This window comes from Prionailurus bengalensis, chromosome A3, assembly GCF_016509475.1.
Source record: "Prionailurus bengalensis isolate Pbe53 chromosome A3, Fcat_Pben_1.1_paternal_pri, whole genome shotgun sequence".
NCBI lineage: Eukaryota > Metazoa > Chordata > Mammalia > Carnivora > Felidae > Prionailurus > Prionailurus bengalensis.
In genome coordinates, this window is record NC_057354.1 from 82,364,428 (window position 1) to 82,376,406 (window position 11,979).

The 11,979-nt window shown below is 37.4% G+C and overlaps 1 protein-coding gene across 5 annotated transcripts in view; it reads left to right on the forward strand.

Annotated features, from left to right (window-relative positions):
- Window positions 1-11,371, forward strand: part of AFTPH (aftiphilin) — a 67,152-nt gene extending 55,781 nt beyond the window's left edge. For 4 of the 5 annotated variants that reach the window (XM_043603510.1, XM_043603511.1, XM_043603508.1 and 1 more), the window contains 2 exons: window positions 3,114-3,237; window positions 10,227-11,371. In XM_043603510.1, coding sequence (XP_043459445.1) covers window positions 3,114-3,237; window positions 10,227-10,371 — 269 coding nt within the window. In that variant the 3' untranslated portion in view covers window positions 10,372-11,371. Of the gene's footprint in view, window positions 1-3,113; window positions 3,238-10,226 lie in introns of those variants that run through there. The other variant, XM_043603512.1, reaches the window with a different exon arrangement.
- Window positions 11,372-11,979: the final 608 nt, after the last annotated feature.

Here is an 11,979-nt window from a genome sequence, read left to right on the forward strand (position 1 = left end):
ATTAAAATATAATGGCATTTTTATGTTTACATTTTATTCAATATAATTTTAATGAGTCCCTGTCATCCCGCCTTGTGATCTGGTAATCATGCCCATTGATCACCAGACAGCTGTTGGGGTGCTATATAGATGCTGATGCCCAGAATGCATAGCGAGGATCCCTCTCCATCCCCACTAGCAGTCAGTTACACAGCCAGCCTGTTTCCTGAGAATTTGCTGGTTTTGTTCTATTCCACTTGAATATACCACCCTCTTCCAGCAGTTTAGGAGCCATGGTGGCAAATGGGGGAGACCATACAAGTCAGATAAGGGTGAGCCTGGAAGCCAGAACGTCCCTCTCCAAAATCTGGTTATGGAAAACTGATCCTACTGTAAGGAAGTTCTAAGGCCATTTGGTAGAATGACTGGATTTCTCAAACCTAAGCCCCTGGTTATCATTTTCGTTATTTCTGAGATTTTGTAAGCATATGAAAAACCAATCTGTGTCTGGTTTTGACTTCCAAATGATATTTTGCTGTTTACTCAAGTTACTTCTAAATACATTTGAGCTATCAAATGACCTGGGTGAGCCTAATTAGCTGTTTTTAATACTTAATTGGGGGAAGAAAAGACAACCAAAAACTTGTGTATCAGTTTCCTCATTACTGTGTTCCTAAGAATGAAATACCAAGCTCCCATTTTTAATTTGCTCTCAGATTTGTTTTGTCATGAACCATACTGTAACTTACATGAGGTCCTATTTTTGGACACCTAAAACCTGGTTTAAACTTAATTCTTCATTACATTTCAAACTCAGTTGAAAACCATCCATAACACAAATAATCTCACCATATAAAGAAGTACAGAAATCACCTGATAACCAGGCTCAGTATACACAACTTTGAGAAGAGCAAGTGGTTTCAGAAGCTTAGAGTTGTAATAGAAGTGAAATTAGCATGCTCAAATGCGGTCCTCATTACTTTGGAACCTTTTAAATAATTTTGTTCCATATTTTCATTAGTATGCTCTAGCTGCTGTGTAAACTTGATTACTATAAATTTGCTTTGGCTTCTTTTTATTGCTATTGGGTTTTGTTAAAACTTACCATCAAGCTACAGGTATCCGCACCTTTCTCAGTATTCCATTTCACCACTTGCTTGCACTTTTTCTGACTTGTTTCTGGGAAAGTCATTTTGTCTTACTTAGCTTGCGATTATTTAATTATTTTGTGTGTGAGAATTAGGAGGTTGGCATAGAACTTGGTTGGCTAGCTTTATAGTTATTTATACTATGCCTCATTAAGGTTCTGTAAAGTAAAAAAAGAAGAAAGCAAAAAGAAAAAACAAGCAAACTCTTCCATTAAAAAAATTACTCCAATTTTTAGTGTAGAATAGTTATCTTGTTTTTGAAAAATACATAGTCCTGGTACTTTTCCCTTTTTTTTTTTTTTTTTTTTTTTTGTGATGGTCATTGTTTTGGGCTGGGGTGGTGGGTGTTGTCTCTCTCTCTCTCTCTCTCTCTCTCTCTTTTTTATTTCCCACTTTATTCTTTGACAGCCAAATGGCCAGTATTTTATAAACCCAACCAAATTTTTACTACCACTTTCCTGTTGCCAGTCGAAATGCAGTTGTTTACTCTGCATTATATATTAGACATCAGCTTAAATTTTGTGGTTACTTGGAATCCAACCTTTCACAGTGGAGGAAGGAGGTACTTTGGGTTCATTTGGTCCCTTACAGGCATCTACAATTATTTAGATTTTAATTGAAACCTACATACTTCTAGAAATACTAATAAAAGGCCTTGTTAAGTATATTTTGAAACTGTACCTTAATGAAATATTAAGAACTTGGGAGAGTCAACATTTTCTATAGCCTTCCTCCCTTGTTGGACATGATAACTGTGGAAGCTGCTTTTGCTTGTTTGATTTCTGTAAACATCTGAGATCTGTTTTTACATCTGCTACTCATCTGCAAAGGTGGTTAATAGAAGGCAGTTCCTGATTTTTTTTTTCTTACCCTTAAAATATCTTGAGGAAACTTACAACATCAGTATTTATATTTATAAGTAACTTTATCTGCTGATCTTCAGAACTTTTTAGGAATAATAAGTAAAAATTGATGAAACTGTAAGATATTCTTCCTTACAATCTGCTTTTCTCTTATTCTGAAACTACTAAACTTTTTATCTCCAGTAACTTGCTGGTACCAAAGAGAGTATAGGATTAATAGGTTTTTTATTTGAGTCTTTATTATCCAACATTTAGCCTGAATCAAAAATATCTAATTGTTCTTTTCAGTATTTTTATAGTCATTGTTATTTAATATAAATCTGTATTCAAGTGAGATATAAAAATATATGTGCATATTTTAGTGAAGTCAGATGGAGAATTTTTATAGACTTTTATAATCTCTCTGACCTCATCTTTATTTTGAATTATTTAAACAAGATCAGATATGAGACCATAGAATTATAATTAACCCTTGAGACAGTTTTCATTTTGTCTAAAAGTTGTGCTTTTATTATAGTTTTCTGGGAATATTTAACCCTCCTTCTTACCTGAAGAAAAAACAATGTGGTATATAATTTATCATTAGTAATAATTTGATGCTTTGAGTAATGCTTCATGTCCTCATGGTCAGAATATATTTAACTGAGTCATTTACCATGTTTGAGACTTCCTGTTAGCTTCCAAATCTTTTGGTGAGGAGTAAAGTAATGGAGAAAAGATGGTTGGAGAGGGAGAGGGAAGTTCCAAAATGAGGTTAATCAGTACATTTGAACATTGAAATGTCATGTAACAAACGTGAACTCTATGAAACATGGATAACTTTTATCGCTAATCTAAAATAGAGGGAGTTTTCCATAGCAGACAGAAATTTTAGAAATAATTGCGTGATAGCCACTACCTAAATGTTAGATTAAGGCTAAAGTACTTTCCTACTTCATAAAAACTCTGAAACATGGAATCTCTAATGTAAAAAATAAATTCAATACTACAGTAGTCTAAAGATGTGCTATGCTTGGAAAAGACTCAGATGTTTACAGAATAATTGCCTTTTGCATCTTGGACTGTAGCTAATTGAGTAACCTATTGCAGCTTGCCATCACTGACTATCATTTTATACTATAAGGTGTGGATCCAGAGTTGTATGAGTTAACAACTTCTAAGCTGGAAATCTCCACCTCAAGCCTCAAAGTGACTGATGCATTTGCAAGACTCATGTCCACAGTAGAGAAGACAAGCACATCTACCAGGTAAACAGCTAGGGTTCATTACACCCTATTTTGAATTCCGTGTTTAACAAAACTGCCTAAATGGGAAAGCGAATAAGTTGACAGTATTTCAATATTAAATGTGTATTAAAATTCGTGTTGTATTTATAAAAATCAATAGATGCCTAATTCCAGAAAACAGTTATCAAACTATGTTTAATATGAACTTTATTAGAGCAGAGCTATTTCATAAGAGGCTGGAAAGGGCTGACAGATAGGTTTTTCTCTTTTTTACTCCACCCTCCAAACTTCAGAGAGGAGAATTCTGATTAAGTATTGAGACCATAAGCCATTGTAGAAACAGTCCCTCTTTCTCTTCATAACCATTGAGATGATCGTCTGTGGGGACCCACTTTCACACTCCCAGAGTCATGTAGGTTCATCTTTTGAGTCCTGGCTTAAGATGGAGTAGGCGATGCTACTATTTTATTTTCTTCATTTTTGCTGATATGCAGCACCTCTGATTTGGGATGTGAAGGCTTGCTTTGCCAGGCTTTCTGGGAGGCCAGGGGTGTGGCCTTTAGAAAAGCAGTTCTCTCTCCGTGTCGGAACCAGATAGAAGGATTGTCACTTGGGCCTTGTGTTTAGGATTCAGGAAACCTTTAGGTTTACACAATTTAGCGCTGGAATAATAAGCCATTGCTTTGACCTGTGAGCCATAAGAATAGGCCAGTTCCTAACAAGAAGTAGTCATTGCGAACCAGGAAATCACTACTGCAAGAGCAAATTCTGGTTGATAGGCCTTCTGACTCTGCTGTCCCAAATCCATTCTTCATCAGCATCTTCAAGTGGAAATCTTTATCTGTTAGCTGCCCACTTTGGCAGAAGTATTATAGCCCTTAGTCCTAAATAAAAACATTCCTCTTGTCAGGTTCAGATTTATCTTTTGAATCAGTTCTTCTATAGAAAAGCATCCATTTAAAAAAGCCTTTTTGGGGGGATCTTGGGTGGCTCAGTCTGTTAAGCATCTGACTCTTGATTTCAGCTCAGGTCATGATCTAAAGGTCATGAGATTGAGCCTTGCATCAGGCTCCCCACCCAGCATGGAGATTCTGTCTGTCTCCTCTCTATTGCTTACTCTAAAAAACAAAAACAAACAAACAAACAAAAAATATATATATACACACACACACACACACACACACATATATATGTATATACACCCATATATATATATGTGTGTGTGTATATATATATCTCCTTTTTTTCTTGTGAATAATAAATGCTTACCTGTCTTAAAACTTTGGCTTGAGTTTATCACATTGCCTTTCAAACTGTATTTTGTGCTTAAATATCCATTCATTCAATAGATATTTTATATTACTGATATTTATAATTATATAAGAGCATTATTATAATTGTGGATACCCTTAGCTTTTCCCTAAAATAAACTTACAGCATGCACGCACATTTCCTTTCATCCACAGATTTTCTCTATTCTCATTGTTCCTATTTCTTTGTAGTAATGCCTCCTGACACTGTTAAAGCCTCCTGTTAAGTAAACCTACTTGTAAATGAAGCCTCTCTGGATTCTTTTTGCTTTACTTTCTAATTTTTTCTTTTCTCAAAGCATATTTACAAGTCAAAATTCTTCTCACACAAATCTCGTCCATTATTTCTTCTATATATGTTAGCCAAATGCTACCTTTGACTTAAAAAAAAAACTACTGATGCTTTTATTGTTTGGGCTTTCCCCTGCTTATTTTTAGGACCGTCTTTTCTAAGGACAGTCCTGTTTCCTTACCTTTTTTTCTCTGCAATCTCACTGAATGAACTATAGTAGAGTCCCAGTGATCAGAATTCTGTCTTTGTGCCATTAGGAGGAGCTCTAAACCACATTTTTAACTTGCTTGCTCTTCTTTTTAACTCACCCTTGAAACATCCCTTGTACACCAGGGAACTTTTTTAACTCTTACTACTTTTAAGAAGTTATTTTCATTATTTCCCTTATTCTGTACCATTATGGAATGAACTAAAACTATTGTGTGTATCCTAAGGTTAGTGTTGTAACATTGAGAGCATTGAATTGCTCTCTAGTATCTATCCAGCTTCATGTTTAATACACAACAAATTGAGGGGTGCCTGGGTGGCTCAGTCAGTTAAGCATCCAATTTTGACTCAGGTCATGATTTTGTGGTTCATAGGTTCGAGTCCCGTCCCCCCCCCCCCCCCCCCCCCCGCCCCGTCTGTGCTAACAGCTCAGAGCCTGGAGCCTGCTTCAGATTCTATGTCTCCCTCTCTCTCTGCCCCTTCCCCGCTTGCTGTCTGTCTGTCAAAAATAAATAAACATTAAAAAAAAAATTTCAACAACAAATTGAGAAAAAAATGAGTTGCCAGCTTTGTATTCCTCAACTTTGAGGATTTGAAAATGGTAAGAAATGCAAATATTGACAAGTCTTACAATTAGAAGGTAATCCTGTAAGATGTCCTCGTGAATGATTCCCAGTTGTACAGGGAAAAGAAAAGGGGATGACAGGTATCATTTCAGAAAATTTCGGAGTCTTTGTTGTTTTATGTTTTGTTTTTCTTTTTGTTTTTGAATAAAATAAACTACAGGAAGTAAAGCTCAGCAAAACCTTCTTGGCTATTGACAGTACACAGAAGATAGAGTGACTATAAGGCACGAGAGGGTTAAGAAACTGTGGTACATGTAGAGGAATTTGATGTGTAACAAACAGCATTCTCTTTTTGAAGTGGTTTTGCATATGTAAGAAAAAAATGACTTTTCACTTTTTAAAGAAATACGAGTTCTTAGTTTTAAAACAGTTCCATCTTCTTGTTCACCTTTTCTAGTATAGAGAAAAATTTCTTCCTTATCTGAATCAGTGGGTGGCCACCTAGTTAGTAGCCACAGACCTCTAACTCAGGTTTATAGAAGCCAAACTAGTTGCCAAAAGGGGTACATACATCTTTTTTCTTTTTAATCTTTTAATTGAGATAGCCACATGCCATAAAATCCATTGGTTTTTAGTGTGTTCACAGCATTGCACAACCGTTGCCACTAATTCCAGAACATATTTTTCACCCCAGAGAGAAACTCCATGCTCATTAGCAGTTACTCCCTATCTGCCACTTTTCCCAGCCCCTGACATCCACTAATCTGCCTTCTGTCTCCAGGAATTTGCCTATTCTGATTCTTTCGTATAAATGGACTCCTATAGTATGTGACATTTTGTATCTGGTTGCTTTCATTGAACATGTTTTCAAGTTCAGCCATGCTGTTGCGTGTATCAGTACTTTTCATTCCTTTTTATAGCTGCATAATATTCTTTTGTGTGATTACACCACATTTTCTTTATCCATTAATCAATTGATAGATACTTGGGCTGTTTCACTTTTCAACTATTCTGAGTAATGCTGCTGTGAGCATTCGTGTCCAAGTTCTAGTGTGGACAGATATTTTCAACTGGGAGTGGAACTGCCGAGTCATATGTTTAACTTTTTGAGGAACTGCCGAACTATCTTCTGTAGTAGTGGCACCATCTTACATTCCTTCCGGTAATATATAAGAATTCTAGTTTTGCTGCATTCTCACTGACTTTGTGATGATAGCCATCCCAGAAACCATTGCCTACTTCAAGGTCCGAAAGATTTATACCTAGGGTTTTTTCTGAGTTTTGTACCTTCAACTCTTAACATTTGGGCCTTCGATTCATTTTGATTTAATATTTGAATGTGGTGTGAGATAGGAGTCCAGCTTCATTCTTTTACATGTGGATAGCCCATATTGATGAAAAGACTGTTTTTCACCCTATTGATGGTCTTGACACCCTTGTTGAGTTTGTTTCTAGACTCTCAGTTGCATTCCACTGACAAAAGGATAAATCTTAGCTAAAGAATACAAATCAAAATTAGGTCACTGCTTTTGGACTTGAAAAATGTTCGTGATACAACTTTTATTTTCAAATTCTCAAGCATTTTCTTCCTATATGCTAAAAAAAAAAAACAAAACTAGATCACATCAATGCACATTGAGTACAGATGAATACACAGACTATGAACTCTGTAAACTTTGTTCAATTTCCTGTTGCCTCCGAGGAGTGCCTCTGAAGTAAGGCTATTGGTAAAAAGCCTGGAGTCATCTTTACCAACCATTCCTTGGGTGGAAGCTTCTACTTTGCTTTCCTTTCCCACTCCCCAACTGCACTCCACAAAGGAGAAGGTCCGTTTAGGTATAATTTTATCTGTTCCTGTTTTTGACAACCATTTATTGTTACAGCAGCAGTAAGGTAGATTATATAGAAAGTTAGAAAATGCATACAAAAAGTTAAAACTTAGTTTCACATTCTTACCACTCGGGTCAGTATAACTCCTTCTTTCAGATAGTGTATTCTTTCAGATAATTTTCTATGGAAACATATACATATGTGTGGTGTTTTAACCAAAAGTGAGGTTTTGTAGTCCATACTGAATTGAACTTACCCTTGCAGTCTGTGATCTCCATCTGTCCACTTCATATTTTTATTCCATATGATACCACGGCTATATTCAGATATCCCCTCAATTGAATATTGGTTTTAACAAAGCAGAGAATGATTGTACCTGGCCATTATGGCTCCCAAATCTTTAATATGGTTTATCTACCACCATGCCTTTTGTTTTCAGTTTTAACACTAGCTTATTAAAAAGATCAGTCTAGGGGGCGCCTGGGTGGCGCAGTCGGTTGGGCGTCCGACTTCAGCCAGGTCACGATCTCGCGGTCCATGAGTTCGAGCCCCGCGTCGGGCTCTGGGCTGATGGCTCAGAGCCTGGAGCCTGTTTCTGATTCTGTGTCTCCCTCTCTCTCTGCCCCTCCCCCGTTCATGCTCTGTCTCTCTCTGTCCCAAAAATAAATAAACGTTGAAAAAAAAAAAATTTAAAAAAAAAAAAAAAAAAAAAAAAGATCAGTCTAGGTGTCCTGTAGAATGTCTCAACTTCTGGATTTTATCTGATGGCTTCCTTCAAGTAGTATTTAATATCTTTCTCTATTCCCCTTATTTCCTGTAAGCTTTAGAAATTATATCCACAAATTATTATATTATACTATATAAACTCAGGTAAAGCATTTTGACTGGTAAACGGCACAGGTGTTGAACCACATCAGAAGATGCGTAATATCTAGTTGACTCCATCATTAGTGATGCTAAGATTGAGTGTTGGTGAGAGGCTGGCCTCTTCCATTATGCACGTCCAGTCTTTCACTTTGAGACTAAAAATAACTATCCGGGGGGTGGGGTGCACCTGGGTGCTCAGTCAGTTGAGCGTCCAACTCTTGATTTCAGTTCAGATCATGATCTCGCAGTTGTGGGATCGAGCCCCATGTCAGGCTCTGCACTGGGTGTAGAGCCTGCTTGGGATTCTCTCTCTCCCTCTCTCTGCCACTCCCACTCACACACACACTCTCAAAATAAATTAACATTAAAAAAAAATGAACTATCTGGTTTTTCTTCACCAGATATCCACCTAAGAATTTTGCTGTCGTTTAAATGCAATTAGAAATGTAGATTTGGGGACACCTGGGTGGTTCAGACAGTTAAGCATCAGATTTTGGCTCATGTCATGATCTCACCATCGGTGAGTTCAAGCCCCACATTGGGCTCTGTGCTGACAGCTCAGAGCCTGGAACCCACTTCGTGCTGTGTCTCCCTCCCTCTCAGTACTTCTCCCGCTCATACTCTTTCTCTCCTTCAAAAAGTGTAGATTTTAATCAGAAAATACCAGATTGCTATTCCATTCTTCTGAGAAACCCTAGAACTGAGTATTGGTTGATCTGATGGTTTCAGTGTGCCTGAAGCTCGACCCCCTATTGAAGAACTTTGGTCCTAAAATTCTGATGTTTGATTTTTCAGTCATTCTATTAAGTCTTTTAATTTCAGTCTGATTTCAAAAGTGATTAACAGAAAAGTCTAGGTATGAAATAAAGGCCTATGTCTATCTATCTTGTCTTGCTTCATCTTCTGACTTCTGTTCCCCATCCCAAAGAACATATTTAGGTGGAAGAAATAACTTGTGTCACACCTAATATAGTACCAACTATCCTTTACCATAAAAGAAAATTGGGCTTTTTAGAGTCAACAATTTAAAAATAAACTTTGGCCTAAAATTAATATCTGTATGACTACAACTATTCTTTCAATATATTTAATGTCCTGGAAAAAATAAAGGTTGGCTTACAATCATGTGCTCAATTTGAGCCACGTTTGAGGCTCACTTGACATTTCTGCACCTCACCAGCTGGGAGGCCCCGGGTCAAAAAGAGTTCTTCCTGTGTTAGGCACTAACCCTCTCACCTCTAGTAGCAGGGGTCAGTGTAATAAAATGTCCTCCATCTACAGAACCCATAGGATTTGGGGGTTCCCCCTCTCCCCAAGTATGTCCTGCCATTCTCCACGTCTGTGGAGTATGTCCATTGTCCACGTCCACAACCGGCTCCCGTGCTGCTTTGGGAACTGCTCTGTCTGTCCCGGTGGGGCTGAAACTGGGTGTTTTTGAGGTGAAAGCTTTCTCTCCTGGAATTCCCCATGGGGGATTAAGAAAGCCTGAGGTTAAAATGACTTACAAGGTCTTGTGCCAGACATACTTTGTTTTATGTTGAAGTAATTTTGGTAGTTTCGCAGGGGGTCAGGGGGAAATCCAGTTGGGTGAAGTTTTATAAGGGCTCTGGCATTATATTTCAGCTTAGTAACATTTTAAAAGGGTTCCTGGGCAGTAGATGCTTCCAGCCTTAAGCAAATCTGTGGGCCGTGCGTAGGTCCGTGTGAATATCTACAGGGACGTGCCTGGCTGCAATGGGCATACATGAGAAGGACATACGTCTTTGTGAGCAACTCAGCAGCTGGCAGAGGAAGCACCCAGCACAAAGCTGTTAGGAAGTTCGGGACCTGATAGAGGAAGTCCCCACAGATCGCTGTCTGCCTTGGGAGTGGATTTTCTCCCATTTGACCTACAGCAAAGTCACATCAACACACTTCTCTGTTTTCATTTGTCAATAGGAAACCGAAAAGAGAAGAGCACCTAAGTGAAGAAGCCATCAAGGTGATCGCTAGCCTTCCTGACTTAACGTTCATGCATGCCAAGGTGTTGATGTTCCCAGCCACGTTAACACCTTCCACAAGGTCCCAAGAGAAAGCAGACTGATAACCGATGTGAATTGGACACTTTCAATTGCTTTTCCTTTCCTCCAGCCCTTCCCTACCATCAAAAGCATACCTGCTCTAATTAAAAAAAAAAAAAAAAAAGTTCAGCTGATTTGTTGGTAAGCCGCACTAGAAAGGTATACATAGTAATGTATATTTATTTACATACTGAAGTCCTAAATTTATATTAGAAAAAATGTAAATAATCGGGGGTGAACATTTTTGAAGATTTATTCTTTTTGTGTTGCTGGGGTGTATACATTTATGTCTTTGTGAAATACACTGGTGGTGTCCTTCTTACAAAACTTTTGAAATAAAAAAAAATTAAAAACTCAAATCTCCACTGTCTGTGAAATCCCCTTCAGTCTTTTCAGATTGCATTGAATGTTCTATTAATTTTTCATATCATATGTTGAATTACTTTTGCTATCATAAATAAGCTCCAAAGTCTCCATTTAATTTTTTTTTTTTTCAATTTTACGTGTGGTGGGTTTGTTTCAGATCTGGCTTTTGTTAACATTTTTGCGCTTTTTTTTTTTTTTTTTTTAATCTTTTCAATCTGGCATATTGCTATTTGACCTTTTGCGAGGTACTTAATTGATTGCTGTTTTGTTGTAGGGTATGGATCATTGTCAGAACTTGATTGGAGGGGTTTAAAGAGATTGTGTCTGTTTTAAATCAGTTTGGTTTGGAGAAGGACCAAATTATATGAATGTCTTACAATGAAATTTACTTGTTTTAATGATTTTTTTTGTTTAATCGTACCACTATTTTTTGAGGATTTTGCACAGTGTAAAATGACATAATCATAGATTGCTATGGTTTAGGCTGTATATACAGTAAAAACTATGGGTTTTAAATGTTTGGGGAAATTCCTATGGAAAAAAGAAAGACATGTAGAGGAACCTCTAACAAGGTGAATGTGCATGCCCAGGTCTTTTGAGATTTCAGTGTGTAAATTTCCTTTTAGCTTACACAAAAATAAAATAATTTAAAAGAAATTTAGCATTGTGTTTTTGTACTTTGGTATCTGAGGGAAAATGTAATGAGTTTGGATATGAAATTTTATTCCATTTTAATGTATTTCAATCCAGAGGAAATCATTTGGTAGGGCTTCCGCTTTTTGAAACCAGAAGGAATTAGAATCTGGCCCACAGGAACTGGGTCATGCTAAGCTGAGCTGTTTTTATGTAGAACATGAGATCATAAAAGAAATTCCCATGATTCACTATAATATATCTTCAACAGAATTGGCAAGGTTAAATAAGGATTTATAGGGAATTTTTTTCTTTTCTAGGAAATACATGCTTGATGATGATGTGAGCAGAAAATTCCTAAAACGTTATTTTTAAATACTGTTATTAGATATTGCTCCCACAGAGTCACATGACATATTTCATTAGAAACAGGCAGGCAGCCCGACCCCAATTGTACCTCGTGTGCTGTGGGAATGTTCCGTGGGACCCTGTGCCCCTCCCTCGATGACAGACTTGGGTGCTGCCAGTTTATCACAAAGGCCGTCAGAACCGTCGGTAAGTATGACGGAAGTGTGGCCTGGGGTAGCCGTGCCTATCCAGTCCATCTCCCACCATGCATCCAACCTTGGGGT